Raw genomic sequence first — 21,588 nt, forward strand, 5'->3', positions numbered from 1 at the left:
ATGCACCCCAGCCCCTGGACATTTGAATTTGTTTCCGTAATTTGCTTTTACATAGAGTACTGGATATAATGTATTTGTACAGACTTTCTTACGCACATTTGTACTTTTGTGGTAGATGAGATCTCAAGCATTACTGTTGGGCCATAAGATGTGCTTACTTGGTTTCTTCTAGGCTTTGGAACACCGCCAGCTTCATGTAAACCAAACCAGTTCCCTGTCAGCCTCCTCTCTCTGTTTGAACGCTCCAGCCCTTTCTTTTCTGTGGTCTCCACCTGCAGGTCCGACGAGCCGCAGATGGGTAGCTCTCATACTGGAGTAGGCTTGGGAATGCTTTGGTCTTTTTCAGGTGTTTGGCCTCTGGAACCCATGGACTTCTCAGTGTGGAGGGAGACCTGTTAATGTTGTAGCTAAAAAAGATAATAATGGTAAACTGGATGCCTTTAAAAAGTGGCTGTGATGTGTCCAGATTCATAATAAATTTCTACTGTTTTTCTCTGATGAAACTAATGATCAGAAATCTAATTTTTTCCCCTTTGCACAGCTCATGACAAAAGAGTGATTTCATGTCCAAACTGGTAATAATTTCCTACCTTTTTTATGTCAGCTTCTAATTAGAAATATCAGTTTTTTGGCTTTATATAACTTATAATAAAGGTTACTTGAAAGAATAGTATTTCTAAAAAACAGTCTCAGTGGAAAATCACATGGAAAAATATGTATTTATAATGAGCTTTAGCCTTTGAGTTTTATGAAATTGAAAATGACTCACCCTATTCTGATGGAGATTTCAGTGGGACCAGAGGTAACGCTAACTTTATTTTTGCAGAACTGGAATCGGGGGAATCGCCTTCTGAGCAGGACCATTAATTCTTGTCTCCTTTGTAGGAAGAGAGAAGGTTTTCAAAGACTGTGCAAGGGAAGGTGCAGAGCAGTTACCTGCACTCACTTCTGGAAGTTGGGGAGCTGCTGAGAAAAAGACTTGAGACCACAAAGAAACTAAAAATTTAAGGAAGTGGGAGACACGGGCACTGATGACTGCAGCAGGAAATGGTATCATCTCCCAGGCAAAATCTACATCTGGTTGAGCACCATTTTAATCCAGAACTTCCTCATAATGTGCATGAAGGACTTTGATCGTGAATTAATTTTTTAGGTATTAAATGTGTACAACTGATTAAATTATTGTATATAAACCGGAAGCAGGACCCTCATTGGGTTTGACCACTTTTTATACATGTTCATATGCATATGGCAGCCACAAGAGAACCCCACTTTTCTTCTGCCCTACTGCCACTGGCGACCTCTGGTGGGGGAGGGTCCTATAAAAGCAGCAATAGAAGTTAAGCATAAATCATCGACCTCAGAGCAGCTGAATGGCCGTACCATTATAGCAGCTGTGGACATTTTGGTCTGGTCCTTGAGCATTAGGACGCAGAAAGGAGAAGCAGAGGCAGGGGCCAAGACTGGGAGCAGGCCCTCTTTCCACGTCGGCAGTTTAGTTTTGAGGCTTGCCCAGCTGCTTGGCTCCCACAGAACCCGAGGCAGGTACCCAAAGGGCCTCAGATGAAGTTTGGCATAAGCACCAGCCACCGAAAGGCACCCTCAGACAACCACAGGCGCTCGTTTTTGTGCTTAGTCCTAACAGCCAAGACACCCCCATCCTGCTCCAGGAGCATTAGATCAGACAGGCTTCTGTTAACCACCGCTGTGTGGAGGGGAAAGCAGTATAGACCACTTGGAACAAACCTGCTGAGGACTAGCTTGCTGTCTTTCATCCTTTCGGGGAAAGTGGGGATCACTTTTAAAGAAAAGAAGTGTTCATATTTATGCAGGCAAGTGGAATACCAACGTCATTGGTTTTGTGAGATACATATATATATATATATGATATGCTTTTACATGTATATGTGTATTTTCAAGCATATGTGTGTGTATGTGTATATATATATATATGCTTGAAAATAAAGATATACTTTAGTTTTTTTTTCTTTTTAAGTGGGGGGTTTGGGAAGGAAGGAAAGAAGGAATGTATATTATGGACTTAATCTAGGTTTTAAGTTTTAGGCTGGCAAAAGAAATGTTACCTATTGGTTTGGAGGTTCAGTTTACTTCAAACTTGAGAATTGCACCAGGATGGTGTTTACGTCGTTCACCTGGAGCCCCTAAGGCCATGGCTTCTGAAGTCAGTCTGACAGAAAAGATAAACGTTGCTCTTGAAAATGTTACACAGTTTATACCATTGCTTTGATAACGTGTTTGTGTTTGAGTCCTTGCTTCTGTTTTTGGTCTTTGTTACCCAAATACTGTTCAAGTTGGTAATTTTGTAAGAGCAGAGAAATGAATTTGATGAAGAAATTCAAGCATCTGGTGGAGGACTGGTTTTGAAGACCTTAAAAGTCCTTTTCAACTCACTTCTCCAGTGAAATGGGATACTTTTTTCTTTCGAAAGCAACCAAAAGAGAGCTTGGAAAGGCTCTCTCTATATGCAAAGCAATTGTATTTTGTTTTCTCACCTTGACTTTCTTAGACTTACAGTTTGATAGGGTGATCGATAACTGTTTAAACTTCAAAGGAAATTTTAAAGGAAATTGCATTATTGTCTTAAAATAAGACTTGTTGGAAATCCTAGTCCATTAAGTAATTTCAAAAAATGGTTTTTGATGTAAATTGGTAGCCACAGCTGTCACACCCCATCGCCAAAGGAAGAACTGATTAGCAAGATGAATTGAGAATTCTGGTTGATTCCAAATGTAGTTTATTGACAACATATCATAATTTCATAAAACTGTGGCCTGTTGAGATGGAATTTTGTGTGTATAAGGGATGGGGTATGTGTGTGTGGCATGTGTTCTTGAAATGATGTTCCTTTGAATGTCCAAAAACACTGTACATAAAAGTAGAAATGCTCTTTAAACAAGTCTTCACCTGACCGCGATCAGTGCGGCATGTGCTTGTCGGCGGGCTGGCCTCGGTCCTCAGGGACAGCGTGCGGCTCCAGTGGTCTACCTGGCTGGTCTCTTGCCTGAGGGCACCTGGGACCGCTACTAAAAACTCAAACGGTGGGTTTAGGGACAGTGTTACGTTGAGGTAATTCTTCCTTTGTTACTTGCTGATATTCCTGCTAAATGTAGCATTTCAATTAGATCCAACCTCTTATGTTTTGAGAAAATTGTACAAAGAATGAAATTATGCAGAAATGGCCAATATCTTTTATTAATCTGTTCCTTTGGAAACTGTCATGCACTATAAATTGTGTATAGTTAAAAAATATATATATATATATATTCTTACATGAGTAAAAAGCACCCTCTCCAGCAATCGTATGTCATTGGTATTTGAAGAGAATTCTCAAATAACCCATTGCTGATGCTGCTGTTTTTGGACTGTGTGGGTTTTGTTTTGTTTTTGTGTGGTAAATTGCTATTTAAAAAAAAAAGGAAAGGAGAAAAACACAACTACTGTTTACAGACTGAAAAATTACTGCTTTTTATACTACTGAGATCCTAAGTTAAGACTCTCCAAAGCAAACATTTGTTTTAAATCATTTATCTGATGTGGATAAAAGGTAGAGGAATTTTTAGTGTTCTCCAAATAATGAAAAATGTACAAATGCCTAGCTGTGTTGCCCATCAATTTTGTATATTTTCATAATTTTAATTGTTCAAAATTGCATTATATTTTGCAATCACTATGTTTAATCTGGATTTGTCTTTCATTTTAACTTTTAATATAAAAAGGGGTTTCAGTGTATCTATGGCCTTGTTATTGAAACTCTTCCTACTTATTTGATGTGGTTTATTAAAATGGGAAGTATACATTCTTCCTTCAGAGTAAGCATAGCAAATCTTTAAACTGGATGGGTTAATTTATATAAATAGCTTTAAGTCTGTTTACTTCTACCTGGTTCATTTTTCAGATTCCTAGAAGCTACCTTTTAAATAGTATTGTTCACCTCAATTTTGTATTGAGTGTTACATTCCTCAGCTAAATTGTAATATTTGTGGATTTAGTATTTATATTCCAAGGCCATTAGTCTTTTTGTTTAAAAGCAGTACCTTGCATGCTAGCACTTAATAATTATATATATATGTTTAGAGAGAGAGAACTTATTTTAGTATGTGCCACATTCCATTTTAGGCTCTGCTGATATAATGGTAAATGAAACCATATATCCCTCGTTAGTGGCCAAGGTGAGCAAAGTCACAATAAATATTAGCTTGTAATTAATTTAATAAAATAACTCAGAGTATGTGGTAACCTGGGTCATGAGAGGACACCTGGAGTGCTGCCATCTGACCTGAATGAGGAAAAGTCAGCCATGGGGAAAGGAACACAAGGTCAAAGGTCCCAGGGCTGGAAACAGCTGAGCGTGTTCCAATGACTGGGGAAAAAAAAAAGGCGCAAGTGGCTGGGACTTAATGAAAGTCCTAGGAAGAGAGAGGTAGGGACTGAGATAGTGGGATCAGAGCAATAAGGATTTTGCGGCTCAGAGGAAGGACTGAGATTTCTGATATTGGTGGGAAGCTAACGAGGGGTGGGGGCTGCAAAAAGGCTGGCGACGCAACTTATCCAAGAGTACGCGACTCCTCAGGCCAAGGCCAGGTTTATGCAGCCACGCTGACGGCACCGTGGAAAGAAGAGCTGTTTGTTTTTCTGCCCCGTGATTATGGAGTGCACTTCTTTGAGCCCTGAGAAGTCAATTTTTACCTGCTTTCATCCCAGCGTTATTTTCCTGCAACAAAAAAAGTGGGCACTTGGATATTACCTCACTGCCGTCTTTAATTTCCCCAAAAGGTGGGCTCAGGGTTACACCTTTTCATGTTCCTCATTTTTTAGGTGCTGTCACTGCTTGATGCAGACATGTATTTCCTACAAGTGGAGGGTAAGCAACTGTGAGCCAAATGCTTATAAAAATCATTTGGGGGGTATCTAAAGAAATTTAAACTTGGGCAGTACACAGCTTTTTTATAACTTTCCAGCTTCCATATATCCCAGTAAATGGGTCCCAGGTCATGTCCTATTTTACATATGGAAAAGTTATTGCATATGAGGTTACTACTTAAGACCACCCAGTGGGGTAGGGGTTGAACGAGGTGCAAACTCAAGCACTGATGAAATGAGCCCACGTCCCGACCCTCACCCCCCCCCCACACCCACCATCTCACATTCTTAGTCTCGACGGTCATGTTCCAATTCCCATTCAGTTCTGGTTCTCTACTGAATAGTCAGCTTTTCCTGATGCAATTCTAATGCTAACCTTTTGTGGCACCAGTTACCAAGGACTATTTGTAAATTCAAATTATTCTTGGCAATATTTGAGGTCACTTGCAAGTTCCTTAGCATAGGATTGTTCGTGTTGGATCCAGGGTCTCATTTGCTTCAGGTTATCTGGAACTTCCCTCAGAATTGTCAGATACTTGTTTGATTCTGGGAAGCCAGTCCATAGCCTTCATCACAGATTAGTAGCATCTGAGCCACAATATTATTTAATTAGACGCTAAGAAGTAGAAGGAGTCCATTTGACTTAGGTGTCAAAGACTGGATTTTTTGTGGCATAGGCAAATCAGCTCAGATTCGCAACTAGAAACAGGGCCCATCTTTAAGGAAAAGGATTTGATATAAAGAGCCTCTAACGTTTAATAATCTAGTCCTGTCCAATAGCCAATGTTTCTTCAACTTAAGACCCAAGGCTTATTACAATAGTACCCAGCCTGGACCCATCCAGTGAAGTACCCTGGGTGTTACCACTTCTCACCATGAGAAGATGAGACTACATGCAGGGATGGTGGAAACATGTAGTTTTTTTTCCTACCTGCCATTTGTCTTACTCTAATTTCCATAGGACAGTGAATACTTAGTTCTTTGAAAGTGACTATTTTAGATAGAAAAGAAAAAACTAGACCTGGCCAGGTAGCTCTGTTGGTTAGAGCATTGTCTCAATGTGCCAAAGTAGTGGGTTCAATCCCCAGTCAGGGCACATACAAGAATCAACCAATGAATGAATGCATAAATAGGCAGAACGTTTTTTTCTCTCTGAAATCAATTAAAAAACAAAACAAAACAAAACCCTAGAACAGCTAAAGCAAGCAATGAGAAGCATCCAGAGACCTCCCAAAATTTTCATTTAGAATTGAAATAATGAGTAGGGGAAATACTGTAATTGTTGGGCCAAATGTATACAGTGGTGAGCAAAAGTAGGTGTACAGTTGGAATACAAATAATACAATAATAAATAATAATGCAAGAATAAACTTTCACATCCTCAAAACTGTACATGTACTTTTACATGCCCCTATATATTCTTTTGTCAAATGTAGGGTACTGTTCTGGCCGGTGTGACTCGGTGAGAGCCGGCCTGTATGATTCCTAGGTCACCGGTTCCATTCCCAGTCAGGGCATGGGCCTGGGTAGTGGGCCAGGTCCCCCAGCTGGGGGCGTGTGTGAGGCAACCATTCAACGTTTCTCCCCCTTTCTTCTTCCATTCCCCTCTCTAAAAATAGGTAAATAAAACCTAAGAAAAATTATAAAAATTTTTTTTCCTTAAAAAAATGTTGGGAGTAGTTATGCTGGCTATGGGCAGGCCTTCAGGCTGAGCACGTTTTACCTAGCCCAGCTGTTAGCCTAAGCCACCAGATGTTTTCGTCCTGACCAATTCTACATGGGCTTCCCTGCATCTTTTGTTCCCAATGACTTTAAATACCAATCTGGTTAAAAAAAAAAGGGAGGGAGCAAAAACTATTTTATTTGCCAACTCCATTCAACTTAAATTTCTTTGGGTGCAATTAAACATATTTCAGGAGCTGCAGTTTGATCTCTTCAAATAGTTCAATATGAAAGTGGGGATGTTAGGAAGCTGACCATTGCAGACACTGCTCATCACTCCAGAGAACAGATTTCAAAGTCAGTGCAATGCTGCTCTCTCTGACTTTTTAAAGGTTGGTACTTACTGAGTAACTGACAGTGACAAAGTAACTTAGATAGCAAACAGTCCCCATTTTTTAAACTTCTACATTGAACGGAATTACATCATTTAGCTGTCTAAAATCAAAACTCGAAAAACCCTATCAGATTGTATCAGCAAAACTAAGGCTTTCCTATACGTATTTCATGAAGTATGGAAAACATTTCCACCGAGGTTCATTAACAGTGCTGTTCAGTTTTAAGGACAAGACCGTGGACAATGCGACTTACCACCTACTACCAGTCCACGTGAATCTGAACACCAGTGGAGCGTGAGCAAGGTGGGCCTTGACCTGGGACCAGCCCCTGCAGCATTTACTAGGACAGCCTGCTCCCCTGCCACAGTGCGATCCACACCAGCTTGGATTCAAAAATAAAGTCAAAGGAGCAAGCAGGTCATAGTCCAAAGTGCAATTTGTAAAAGAGAACTGAATGGTTTCGGGTCTACTTAACCAAAACATGGAAACTTTAATTGGATCAGAATTATACCTGTCAAGGATGTGGGCAGTACATTCTTTATAGCACCAATTCCTTCTGAAGGGGAAATTCACAAGCCATCTGCCTGAGTGTTCTAGCTGTACCAGGGCTGGCTATAGAGACATCCCACGCACAGTCATGTCAGCATCAAAGTCTGGGCATGCTCAGATTTCTTATATTCCTCTTACACCCCTCACACCCCAGGAGGGTCTCACAGCCAGCAGATAACTCTCCCTCCCCACCCCCGCCAAACTCTGGGAAACCCCGGAGTGCCTTTCTACAGCTCCTCCTTCTCCCCCTTCTTCTGGAAGGCAGTCAAGATGTTTAAGCTCTTTTGGAGCTCCTCCTTCTTCCCGTCGCTCATCTTGTTCTTCTCAATCAGCTTGGTGATCCGGGTCATCTCCGATGCTGGGAAGTCCTCACCTTGGTCTAAGACCTTCCCCATGATCTTCAGGTACTGCTCGGCCCACTTCTTCTCAGTCTCCTTCACGCCAGCAAGGCTGTCTTGTCCCCTCTTCAAGAGGGCCCGGCGGGCCTCCACGCCAGAGGCCCTGATGAACTCGCCAGCAAGGGCATCATAGGCAGGCAGGCAGCCAGGCATACCTAGGTAGACTCCTTGCCCCTTGAGCCAGCGCTGGATGGCTCCGACCTTAACTGGCCCGCTATATGGGACTGGGTTCTCAAAGTCCCCATCCCGGAAGAGGTAGAAGACTGGGTAGTTGTCTTTGTCCAACTTGTACTTCTCACTTAGCTCCATGTTCAGCTTGTCACCATAGTCTGTGAACAGAAAGCAGACATGAGGGGCAAGACCGTGAGAAGGCAGGGCGGAAGCCGACCTGAGCTGAGAGGAAGATACATCTTGGCTGTGTCTGAATGGCTCCCCTGCTCCTTCCCAGCTGGCTGGCCCTAGTCAAGTCACATCTAACCTCTCCGAACTTCACTTTCCCCATCTGAAAGGTGGGGATGCTTCTGAATATTCACTGTATGCCCACTGCGTGCCAGGTCCTGTTCTTAGTGCTGGGGATCGAGTTGTGATTAAGAGTATAAAGCTCTCCAACCCCAAGGGGCTCATGTTCTTCCACGGGTGAGAAGAAAGGTAATAAACCACCATAGATGTTAGTGCCGTGATGAAAATAAAACGGCAATGTGACACTGGGTAGGAAGGCCCCTTTCAGGTAGTCCTGTCTGTGGAGGTGGCATGAGCTGAGGGACGAGACATGTGAATGAAGATCTGGGAAAAGTGTCTGTGGTAGAAAAGACCGGACATTCAAAGCTCCGAAGCAGCGAATGAGCTGCATGTACAGGGTCTGGCGGAAGGAACACCATCCAGTGTGGTTGGCAGGGAACGTGACCGGCTCACACGAGACGGAGAGCGATTTGAACATTACATCTAAAATGTCCTGTGATGTGCTTGAGCGTGATGTTGTTGTCTCCAAATTACATGCTTATGGTTTTGTAATAAAAGATTTGGTACAGATTACCAGCTGATAAAAAAAGGGCGTTACTTGTGCTGGACCCCTGTATTTAAGGATTACAAAGTCCAGTCTGGCCAGAGCTCAGTGAGACGGGGGGCGTGTGCGGTAGGTAACACAGTTCCTATCGCACAAGGGCCGATGGGAGGACCCAATGAGGAGACGTGCATTTACCTTGGCAGAGTTAAGTGCTTAATATATGACAGCTGCTAGGATTTGCAATGTCCTACCAAAAAGGCAATAGCAGTCCCCAGGGCTGATGCGGGACAGCTGGTTTCTTGCACCATCATGAAGAGATGGCCAAGACCACCTTTCACAAGGTGACAGAATAGGAAGCGTGTGGCTCCAAACCTGTTCTGCCACTTTAAACGAACTCACAGTTGGGTCAGAATTGACCGACTGCCCTGGAGAAGTGTGCCAGCCGTCTCTGCCCGGGACCAGCTTACTAGGGGCTGAGGCGCTCCCGCTGGGAGGAAACAGAGCTGGGAGGAAACAGAGGCGAGGAGCCACTGCACGTGGGAATAAGGACTCAGGCTGAGTTCTGGGTAAGCCCCTTCCTCCCCGCTCCCCGCACAGCCTTGAGCTTCAGTCTTGATTAAGCGTAACGTGGAGGTGCACACTACACCTCGCTTCTTAGGTGGGGTTCAAGTGAAGATTAAAAAGGCAATGTCTGTATACATCTTTCCGGGTTGTAAACCACTAGATGTTGGCCACTATTATTATTAAAGCTGTCAGTGTGGCTGAGAGCTGCCCTTGGGTTAGTGGCGACGCTGATGGATTTGAGGTGAAGCGAAACCCCAACAGTTTTGGTACAAAAGAGCTGAAATGAAGATGGAAGAATGGACTAAGCTATCTGTCAGAGGAGGCATTGCACCCCCTCTCACCACGGTCCCCAGCAACGAGAGCTCCCAAGTTCTCACGGTGAGTTTAATGTCAGTGGGTGTAGAGGGTGAAGGATGGTGGATTCCCTCTCCTCGGGCACCCGCACGGCCGAGCTGAGGTTCTGTGGTCACAGAACCTGCTCAAGCTAAGCTTACTGTGGGTACCAGATTGCTTCAAAGGCCACGATCCCATTTCCACCCTTCGTGTGGCTCCGATGGAAAGGGGCTGGGTATTCCCCCTACAAGTAGGGAAATAATTTCTAGCTTCCCCCCTTTCTGCCCTCCCCAGTTGTCCGGACTTGTCCATACCTGAGATCCCCACCTCTGCCACCAAGAGATCCTCGCTGGAGGCCGAGTTTTCAGCCAGACGCTTGAACTCATCCTGCTTCTCGCCGTAGGGGTACTGGGTGTCGAACTTCACCAAGACGAACTTGCTCTTGGGAATGACCTGAGGATGTACAGAGCTGAGCAAGCGGGGGTTCCAGGAACCTTTAGGGCTAACTGCCCTTCCCAGTGGACCCCTGGTTAAGAAGTGGAAACCAAGCCCATGAGGGAGGCACGCTCTCACATACTAATAGTTATTCATTCACTCACTGATTCACGTAACAATTTAGTGGTGCCTGCCATGTGCTGGGTGCCCCATTAGGTGCTTGTTCGCACTAACCGAAGACGTGTACAACCCCATCAAGAATAAACAGCTGCAGGTGTTCTGAGGCCCTCCCCTCCAGTGGTCCTGTGCTGAGGCCGGGGAGACCCTTAGCACACAATACGCTGGCCCCTGTCATGCCCACCATCCCAGTGGGGGCCTTTCTCAGTACACAACGAAGCAGAAAAATGCCAAAAAGCAACCAACTAACCAACATCTATAAAGGAGTTGGCACCATGGAGGATGCTTCGGCTGGGGGGCCCACACTTTGAACTCTGCAATTTCAGGCTCCAGGGAAGTTGCTGAGAGGCCGGGCTTGGGACAATGTCCCCTCCCTAGACCACGGTTCCCTCTGGCTAGATTTCTAGGGACTACACCGTCAGGGCCACGATTTTTATTTTCATTGGAAAATTCACTTCACCCTTTTAGCCATTTTAAAGTACACAGGTCAGTGGGATTAGTACAGTGACTGTTGTGCAACCATCACTAACATCTAGTTCCAGGACACTGTTACCACCTGAAGCAGCAGCACATCCTACCCACTGAGCAGCCATTCCCCAGTCCTCCTCCCTCCCAATCCCCGCAACCACTAATCGGCTTTCTGTCTCTGCGGCTTTGTCTGCCCCGATGGTATCATACAATATGGGCCTTCTGTGACTGCCCTCTTTCACCTAGCCCAATGTTCTCAAGGTTCATCCATGTTGCAGCATGTGTCAGTAGTGCGTTTCTTTTTGTGGCTGGATAAATATTCCACTGTATAAACAGACCACAGTTCGCTTAGCTATTCATCAGCAGATGGACAATTGGAATGTTTCAACCTTTTGGCTATTTGTGAATAGCTGTTATGAACATTCATGCACAAATCTTTGTTTTTACACCTGTCTTCAGTTCTTTTGGATCTATATCTAGCAGTGGAACTGAGGGGGGGGGCGGCTCATGTAATTCTATGTTTAACATATGGAAGAATCCCGAGGACTTCTCTTGATGATTTCTTGGCCAACGCATAGATCTGATTTAATGAACTGCTTTTGGTCAGTACTGCTGCCTTGTCTTCCTCCTTCAACTTTTTGTTTTCCTAATCAAACCAGTCAGCATTTCATCCCAGGCTGATATCATTCCAGTTTCTGTTACCCCTTGTTCCTTATTGTGTGCTGATGTCCATTTGGTTTTAGGTTTTAAAAAATATCTCACACTGCCTAGGGGCGCGAGGGAAAAGGGAGAAGCCACGGCAACAGGTAATCTTCAAGTGGTCACTGACCCCCAACATTCTGAGCTCTGGGGGCCTTAAAGCAGGGGAAACTTAAAATATAAATCAGAGCATATCCCTCTGGCCCAACTAGCCTTATGTGAGTTCAGTACACCGAACTCATTCTCCCTTAGGGCCTTTTCACTTGCTGTCTCTGCGATGCCCTTGTCCCAGTTCCTTCCACGGCTGTCTATCAACGCTCCGTTCAGGTAGCCCCTCCTGATGGAGGCCGTCTCCACTACTCCCATCCAATCCTGCTTCTTTTCCATTACACTCCATCGCTTACCCTGCTCCGTTTTCTTCGCTGCATTTAATCATTCTCTGAAATCCTTATTTGCTTGTCTGTTATCTGCCTTCTCCACTAGAATGTACATTTGTGAGAATAAGGATCTTGTCTGACCCGTTTTCTGCTGTATCCCCAGTGCCCAACAGTGCCTGTATGTAGCAGGTGCTCTGAAAATATTTGCTAAATGAACAAAACTAGGGCAGACTTTGGTGGCAGATGCTGTGTGTTCAATGGAAAACAATTTGAAAAGCACAACAGGATTTCTATCTACAAGGGGCCTACATCTGTATTATGAAATATTAATAACAATGATATTATTAATAGGGAATAAATTAATACAGTGCTCTAACACTGAAATAGAATCGAGAGACCTCCATCTTTTATTTTACCTTCATTCACCATTCTTACCACTGGCAGGGCAGTTTTGAATGGCAAACATTTGCACAATGAATTTTTTCTTCTATGTATATAGTTTACATAGTCTTCTTCTATTTTACTCAGTCTGTACCTCTTAACTGCTTTAGGAATCTCTCTCCTTTCCTCATCCTTGAGGAACTGATTCCATGATAACCTGTATTTTGGCAAGTTGCTTCTTCAATGTACAGATGAATTCATTACTCATTCATTCATTGAATAAAAAGGTACTGAGGGCCCACCATGTGCCACGCACTGTTCTAAGTGAACAAGAAGATGGACAGTAAAGAAAATGGACAGGGTCTCTTATCTCTGTGATGGCAAAGGGCAAGAAACAAAAGAAGACATTGGAAATCACTTAAAGACAGAGCATGGGTTGAGGCCCCCGGACATGATAACACGAGGAAGCTTCTGTTCAATAATAATAAAGAGAATGAGTTTTAGAAAGGGAGTGGAGAAGACACTTGCTCATTCAACAAACTATTATTGAGCATCTTATATGTAACATGTAACCAACCCTTTCGGCTGGGGGATGGGGAAATCATGGAAAGACTCTGAGAAGGTAACATTTAACCTAAGCTTGGATGAGAACCAACCAGCCTTCAAAGATTGGGGAAAGAACGTTCTAGTCACAAGTGCAAAGGACCGAAAGCAGTAATGAGCTAGGAATATATAGAAGACAGCACGTGTGGCTGGAGCAGAGGGAACAAAAATGAGAATGGTTAGATGAAAGGAAAGGGAAGCGAGGGACAGATGGTGTAGGACCTAGGCTACTTTATGGAGCATGAATTGAGAGTAAGCTACTGCAATGATAGCTCTGACCATGGTAGGAGCAGTAAAGATGGAGAAACACCAAATGCTTAGGGAATGCTGTTGACTTTACAGTGCAATGTCTCCATCTAGGTCACATTTGGTCTGTGATGTTATCCCATTCCCGCGTGTGTGTGTGTGTGTGTGTGTGTGTGTGTGTGTGTGTAGGGGCATCACTTGGCCAGTAAAGGCCCCCAAAGCATAGGGTGCTGTGGGGTGTGCCTGACAACCAACCGGCCATACCTACACTTTTAAATTCTTTAAACTTTGCCATGAATGGGCTACAAGTGCCAAATTCACAAGAAACCCTTTTGAAATAAGAAGGGTTCAACTACTTGAGATAGATTTAGAACTCCACTTCTTGGTATCATGTCCCGGCAATGGATACAACTTAAGAAAATACAACAACGGGCTCTCTCTCTCTCTCTCTGAAACCCTAAGCTTGCTCATCTTGTAAGCAAAGTTAAAAGTTGACAGTGGGTGAAGATAGTTGCAAGCGGAGGGGGTTGGGACTGCATTCAGCCTTCAACATTTCCAACGGCCGTTTACCTACGCCAGAACCTCAAATTCTGTAAATTTGGGAGTTGGGGTCGTGGCAAATTCTTCCATGGCTTGACCTGATTTTATTCTTTTTGTCCCCAAGCCCAAGATATTCCCTGTGGGGTGGTTGAACCGAAGCTTGTTCTTAATGCCTATACTTTTCAGGGAGACGCAGGCTCTCCGGCCATCATTTGCCTATTGCAAAGCAGACTGCAATCCACACTAGGGAAAGAGGGGCGCAGAAACGAAAGCCAACACGACGGTTTTCTACCCCGCCCGCCGCCCAACCACAGCTGGAGTTGTGGCGTCCGCCTCGCACGGCCCTCCGAGTCTCCCACTTGGGACTCGAGGATTGGATCGCGCCTGGCACCGCCCCCTACTCCTAGGTGAAGGAACTGGGCACCGAGTTCTCTAGGCTGCATCTTTGCGGCAGCTCTTCTGCAAAAGAGGAACAAGTACAAATACTGCACAGGCAAGGGTGCGCGGGGCACCTGGAGTACGTAGAACCCACGGTCATGATTCGGCCTCAGGCGCAGAGTCCACCAGCCCTATGGTATGGTGGGAAGCCCCGGGATCGTCGTTACAGACCACCTGCCAGCCCTCTGTCCCCTGCGCCCCCCACGGGTGCGCACTCCCCTGGGCACTTTGGCTGCACCTGCGCGCGATGTTCCCCGCCCTCGTTACCTTGTAGAAAGTGACTGTATCCAGGGGAAGGGAACCCTTGGTGTGCAGGCCGCTACTGCCCTGCGGAGTGCAGAGGAGCAGGAGGAAAAAGAAAAAGGGAAACAGTGGGGAGAGAGAAGCGGCGCAGAGAACGGTGGCAGCCATAACGCCGGAGCTAGGAAGGCTGTACGCAGGGAGCGCGGAGTCGCGCGGCACGTGACCAGGAAGGCTAGCCGAGCAGCTCAACGCCCGCCCAGGCTGAGGGGAGGGGCCACACGAGGGGCGGGAAATGGGGGCTGCCGCGCGCGCACTCTACAAGCTCGCGCCTTCCCGGGGTGAGAGGGAGGGGCGACGTGAGCGCGCGGCGAAGGGTGGGTGGGGGGTGGGTGGAAAGCGTGTGAGGCTGTCGCGCACGCGCAGTCGGCGAGGCGCGCAACCGGCTGTCTCTTTTCCCGTCCTCCTCCGCGTGAGGAGCGAGGCACGAGGCGCGTGCTTAGCGCCTTTGCAGCTCTTGGTTTTGCGTGTCCTCGCCTAGGGAGGTGACGGCTCTACCCCTTGTTTCTTCCTGCCTTCGGTCCGCCAGGCAGTCGGCCGGGTCCCGCTACCATCTTCGGTTAGTCCGTCAGTCAGCGTGACTGTGCTACCTCCTACCCTCGCTCGGTGGGCCGGGTTTCCCCCTCAGCCCGTCGTGCGCCGCCCCCGCCCGTAGCCAAGCCCCGAGGTGGTCGGCCGGGCGCGGCTGTGCCTCAGGGCCGCTCAGCCCGCTGCCCAGTCCCGCGGGGCGGGCCGGCCCTGAGGTGATGAGTGCCGCACCCGGGCGGCGCCCGGTTTTACCGAAAGCCGAGGACCCCGCCAAGCTAGGTCCTAGGCTCCAGGAAGATTAAAAAACAAACAAACAAACAAAAAACACCCAGACAATTCTGTTCCATGTATCTGGGGAAGGTATTCGTTCGGTTTGTTTACGCCACACGCTGGGTTTGCCTGCGGGGCGCGGAGGCGCACGAGACCAGCCGTGCACCGCAGCAACTCGGTGCTGGGGGAGGCGGAGACGCGGGGACAGCAGTGTCACCCTTACCGCGTAATTACTTGGTAGGAAAGAAGACTCTATATAATTTAACAGTGTAGTGAAGACGCGCGAGCCTGTTCTGGAACGTCAGGGAAAGTTGTAGACGGGAGATGACTTTTGAGCTCGATCTTCTTCTGACCTAAGAGGAGGCATTTGCAAGGCAAACACGAGAGGCTATTATAATGATAGCTAGGGGGTGAGCATGACAAAAAAAAAAAAAAAAAATCTGTGAAGGGCACCTGGGGCACGTTGTGGAGGGTTGCACCGAGCTACGAGCTGCCAGGTTTGGAGCCGTCCAGGGTTTTGACCAGGAGAGGGACTTCAAGGGAGCGGGCCGGGGAGAGCGGAAGGCTGCAAAGGCAGGCCGGTCGAGGGCCTGTTGCCGTAGTCTCGGGAGGACGTGGTAACGGCCTGCAAATAGGACAGAACGGTGGGATGAAGAGGGAAGAAGGGCGCCGAGTCACTTTCTTGGGGTGTGGTTCACAAGCCTTGGTGAGCAAATGGGTACGAAGGTAAGAATACGTTATAAAACACGTAATAAGGGAATTAGCGCCGTATTAACCATTGTGTGTGTTCAGTAGTAAATTTGTGTGTGTGTGTATATATATTATATTATATGTATATATATTATATAATAAAATAGTCATCACGGATAATGGGATCCAACCTTGGGCAGCCAGTTTGGACAGAAATTTTGCTCGAGAGAGGAGAGAGAGAGTTTTGGGTGGTTTGGACGATTTTATTTCGACTTTGCCCTGATAAATTATTAAGTAACGTGAGCAACCTAGGCAAATGACAGAAGTTAGAGGAGGGGAAAACTGCTGTGAGCTAAGGTGGTTCAGGAAGGCCTCGTGTAGGCTGCGGAGGTGGGGTTGGTTTGAGCCTTGGAAGAAAGAATGTTTTCGGTGGAGAACGAGGGAAAAGGGAGCAGGCGTGGGAATGGGCGTGACGCTTTGGGGAATGACTGGCTTTTCGGGGAAGGGGTTCTCAGAACAGTGACCAGTGAGCCCGTTGTAAGCCCAGGTAGGGGAGAGTCCTGAACATCGAACTCAGAATTTCACGTTTTGCTCTGTAGTCGATAAGGAGCTATTAGGAGTTTTTAGATAAAACCTTTTCAATGGCATTTAGACTTTTAAGTTACTTCTCAGTGCAGAATGTTTTGGGTACAGCCAGTTAAAATGATTGATCAGGAGTGACTTTCAAGCCCTGGTTAGTTTAGAAGTGGGTTGTGAAAAAAAATGAAGGAAGTGGATTGGTTGGAGAGGGAAAGCTAATATTGGTACTTTTTTTTTTTTTCCTATGAATTGCAAAAGTACAGTAATTGTCTCAAAGCTTCCTTTTAGCAGCGCCCTGGTCCCAGTCAGTTTCTCACGATACGATCAGCGTTTGGGCCTCAGGAGTCTGGACGGTCTGCACAGATGAGCCAGGGCTAACTCTCCGTGTCTAGGGGGTCATTAAATCCCACAGTCGGCACCGGCGGGGGAAGTCAGAAAGCCCACGCTGGGTACTGCATGGAGGTAGGGAGCCCGAGGCGGGCGTGTTACCTGAGTGTGCACACGACCCACCCGTGCACCCAGCGTCGCAGCTGGAGGAAGGAGGGAGAAAAGGGGTACGGCCTGTTCAGGCAATATAGAAACTCTCCCACCTGTGAGACCCCAGTTTCACTGACCTCTTCATCGTTCCTTGTATTCACATGGCATGTTCCTGCCTCAGGGCCTTTGTCCTGGTTTTCTCCCCCTAGAACACTTTTCTTCAATGTATTCATGTGGCTGGCTCCTTCACTTCCCTCACGTCTTTGCTCCAGTGTCAACTTGCTAAGATCTACCCTGACCATCCTTTAAAATATTGCTCCTCCCTGATTCCTTTGAGCTTTCCATCTCCCTACTCTGTTGCTGTATAGTACTTTTCAAATTGGCAACATACTACGTAATTAGTTTACTTTTTAATTACCTGTTTCCCTTGAGGGCTGGGGTTTTGGGTTTCTATCTATTTCTCTGGCACCTAGAACAGTGTCTGGCACATGGTAAGTGCTCAGTAAATACTCAAGAGGAACTAGCCCGTGCCCCCTCTCCAAATTCCATTGACCCTTTCTACATTGCCTTCTTAGACCCCAGATTGTCCTTCAAGATCGCCTAGAGCCGTTTTTCCTCTGCAAGGTTTTGTTGATGTTAACACTAATTCTTCTGACATAAATATCTTAATGAACCCTTAAAGCAGATTTCACCTGTTGAAAATTGTTATGGGTGGAGATTTGTTCCACAGTATGATTTTTCTCCAAGCCTCATCTTTCTTTAAGAATTATCTTTCATATGCCATACACTCCTGGGGATAAGGGTTACATTAGTGAATAAAGTCTCAATACATATGCTCCCCACAGTCCTAGTGTGGAACACTAATATTAAATAATTAGCCCTGTCTGGTGTAGCTCAGTGGATTGAGCACAGGCCTGCAAACCAAAAGGCTGCTAATTCGACTCCCAGTCAGGGCACATGCCCGGACTGTGGGCCAGATCCCCACTAGGGGATGTGTGAGACACAGCCACACATTGATGTTTCTCTCCCTTTCTCCTTTCCTTCCTCTCTATAAAACTAAAAATAAAATTTAAAAAAATAAATAATTACACAATTATATAATTACAAAGTGTGATAACTTCTAAAAGAAAAGTTGAGGGCCTATAAAAGAATATGATGGGGAGCATGGCTGGATGGGGAGCATCAGTGGATTGAGCTCCAGCTGTGAACCAAAGGGTTGCTGGTTCGGTTCCCAGTCAGGGCACATGCCTGGGTTGCAGGCCAGGTCCCCAGTGGGGGCCACATGAGAGGCAACCACACATTGATGTTTCTCTCTCTCTCTTCCTCCCTTCCCCTCTATCTGAAAATAAACAAATAAAATCTTAAAAAATAATAAAAAATGTCTTTTTTAAAAAAATATGATGGGGAGATTAATATGGAATAGAGTTCATAGAAAACTTCTACAAACGGGTACATTTAAACTAACACCTGAAGGATGGATAAGATCCAGCTCTCAAGGAACTTACATTCATATAATGAGACAAATGTTCAATATTTACATAAATAAATACAAAATTATAGATTCTTACATGTTAGGAAGCATTTTAGGAAAAAAAACAGCACATGCAAAGATTTTAAGGTACAAAAGACCTTGAAATATTTGAGGAACTAAAAGAATTCGGCCCTGGAATCTTCCCTTTAGTAAAAACATCAGCACAGAAAGAGGTTATATGTGCAGAGATTTAGGAATGTTTACTGCAGCATTGTTTTAAGAAGCTGAAAAGGAAAAAAGAAAATTAAGAAACAAAATCTGAAAACAAGCTACATGTCTGTCATGAGAGGAAATGTTAGATAAATGATCTCATGTGGAATATTATACAGCTATCAAATGGCTTAGAACTATTTCTATTACAGTGAAGAGATATCCATGAAATAATAGGTGAGAAAAGCAATATGTGATCCCATTTTTAAAAACCTACTACTATAACAACCACCATACACATATGTATATATTTGGATATGTTTTAATGAGCATAAAGATGTAGAGAAATACTCCAGGCTGTTAGCATTGGTTACATCCAGGGGAGTGGAGAAAAAGAAAATAAGACAAACAAAAGGAAAAAATTATTATGTAATGTTGAGCAAAAATACATAATATAAAATACTGTCTGTGGAATTACAACTTTGTAAAAATTAAATATGCCTATGAACAAGGACACTAATAAAACATTGTTTTGACTAGATGATAAGATTACAGGATACTTTTTACTTTGGATTTGTTATTTTAACATTGTTTTTTCAATAGTATAATATTAAAAAACTCAGAGATTTTTAACATCCAGGAATTAAATAACTTCAGCAGAAATATTTTTTCTCCTTTTGTCCCACTTTCAATTCATGTATTTTGTCTTACATACTCTTCTAAGCCACACAAGATATTTTGAAGTTTCATAAATGTTACATCTCTGAGGTCATGATATTTGAGCTGATATTTGAAGGATGAGAAGGAACCAGTCATGTGATTATCTGAGGGAAGAGCATTCCAGAGAGAGGGAACAGCTATTGCAAATATTCTGAATTGGAAAAGTACGTGACTTGTTGAATTACACATGTAGGCAAACACTACGATGACTCCCAATGATCCCTGCCTATTGACATGAACACTCTTGTCATCCTCTCCCTTAGAGTGTTGGCAAAATCTGTGATCAATAGAATATGGAAAAGATGATAGAATGTCACCTTTTGGTTACAGAAGATTGTGACTTCCATCTTACTAGGAAGACATCTTGCAGAAGTTCACAGGACAAGCAAAAAATCAAGTATAGCCTTTGGCCAACAGTCAGTTGGGAACTGAGGCCCTCAGACCAGTAACCCTCAATAAGCTGAATTAGACCAACAGCCTCATGAACTTGGAAGCAGATCCTTCCCCATTTGAGTATTCAAATGATAACCAGCACTGGTCAACATCTTGATTATATCCTTGTGAGAGACACTGAAGCAGAGGACCCAACTAAGCTATCTGTGAACTCCTGACCTATCAAATATGTGAGATTATAAATGTGTGTTTGATGTGGACACTGGCCCACAGCATCTGTGGCATTATGGATGAGACGAGACATTCACACGGACTACCGAGTCCTGTGGAGGAAAAGGGACAGCATGGCCACTCTCTCAAGAGTGCCCCAACCCTTGCCTTGACAGACTTTTATTGGCTTTTGAATAGCATACATCAAAGAAGGTTTTCATTCATTATACTTAGGTTTGCTTTAGGTAATTACTTTTTACAGATAGCAATGGAAGGGATGTTACCGATTACTTCTTACAGATTAACAAGGAAAAAATGTTCCAAGTGCAAGGGAATGATAAGAGTAACAGGTCTGGTTACACTTCAATCCTTGGAGAATTAGCACAGACTTCAGGAAGTTACTTTAAAGATATACAGCAAGGGCTTGCTGCCTGAACTCAGGGTGAGAGAGTTTTAGCAAGAGCAAGTCACAAAGCAGCCTAGGTATAACACAGGCCTGATTTCCCATGGGAGTACTTCTTCATGGGCAAGGTCCTGCGTGCCAACTTGCTCCCCACTGGTTTTCCACGTAGGTGCTGAGCTACATTTCCACATTTCTCGAAGTGGTTCCCTACATGTGTTAAGCCACAAAATTTGTGGAAATTTGTGATGCAGTGGCAGATAAGTAACACACACAATTTGATAAATATGCTTACTATATTTTCTTTCAAGTCATTGATGAAAGTGTTTTACAGAATAGTGCCAAGTCAGAATGCTGATTCATTGTTCTAGAAGTCATTCCTAAATTGATACTGATCAATGAATTAGCACTCATGTTTATTTATTTGAGAAATACCCTTGATTGTGCTTTTACTTGGCACATATTTGTTTATTTTTATATGATGAAATTCCTTCCAAATGCTTCAAAATACATTAGATACTATGTTTAGTAATTGTATCCAAAGAGAGAAGGTGCTTAATTAGACACAATTATTTATAAATCACACTGACTTAATGGTTACATTTTTCTAGTTGTTTAAAAACATATCTTTTAAATAGTTCATTCTAGAATTTTGTCTGGAATTAATGCTAAGATCTTTCACTTATGGTTTGCAGATTCTACCATCTTATAAAAAATTAGTGATCACCAGTTTTCTATAATTTCTAGCAATTTTCCCATTTTTATATGAACTCTCAGACTTTATTCAGTGGTTTATTGGGTTAACCTGAAAGTTTTATCAGAGTCCAAGAGTGTAATTTGTTCAGGCCAGGAGTAGTGGATTCATTTAGAGTAGTCAGGTGCTCTCTCAAAATTTTTCTCCTCAGTACCCTTTTGCAATGTTTATTTTACACTTTTTAATCTAAATATTATTCTCTTCAGTAGGAAAGAGAGAAACATGTTATCTATTAATCATTACACCATGAATTTCAGCACTGGGACACTTCCCTGTTTTGTCCCAAACTTCATTTTTTGGCAATTGCTTTGTTGAGATAATTCACCTACCATATAATTCATCCTTTTAAAGTGTGCGTTTCAAGGCCCCGGCCAGATAGCTCAGTTAGTTAGAATGTTGTCCCCATACACCAGTGTTGCAGGTTTGATCCCTAGTCA

At 44.3% G+C, this 21,588-nt stretch overlaps 2 protein-coding genes across 3 annotated transcripts in view; one reads left to right on the forward strand and one right to left on the reverse strand.

Annotated features, from left to right (window-relative positions):
- Positions 1–3,748, forward strand: part of NAA25 (N-alpha-acetyltransferase 25, NatB auxiliary subunit) — a 57,363-nt gene extending 53,615 nt beyond the window's left edge. For both annotated transcript variants that reach the window (XM_045841405.1, XM_045841415.1), the window contains exon 24: positions 886–3,748. In XM_045841405.1, coding sequence (XP_045697361.1) covers positions 886–1,008 — 123 coding nt within the window. In that variant the 3' untranslated portion in view covers positions 1,009–3,748. The remainder of the gene's footprint in view (positions 1–885) is intronic.
- Positions 3,749–7,405: 3,657 nt separating this feature from the next.
- ERP29 (endoplasmic reticulum protein 29) lies at positions 7,406–14,628 on the reverse strand. The gene is made up of 3 exons (XM_045841428.1): positions 14,417–14,628; positions 10,100–10,238; positions 7,406–8,214 (listed from the first exon to the last, which is right to left on the reverse strand). Exons 1-3 carry the CDS (start codon positions 14,558–14,560, stop codon positions 7,715–7,717), a joined length of 783 nt encoding a protein of 260 aa, XP_045697384.1. The 5' UTR covers positions 14,561–14,628; the 3' UTR covers positions 7,406–7,714.
- Between the last annotated feature and the right edge of the window lie 6,960 nt (positions 14,629–21,588).

The sequence above is a fragment of the Phyllostomus hastatus genome, unplaced genomic scaffold (genome assembly GCF_019186645.2).
Source record: "Phyllostomus hastatus isolate PE091 unplaced genomic scaffold, TTU_PhHast_1.1 phas_contig_1162, whole genome shotgun sequence".
Classification (NCBI taxonomy): Eukaryota; Metazoa; Chordata; class Mammalia; order Chiroptera; family Phyllostomidae; genus Phyllostomus; species Phyllostomus hastatus.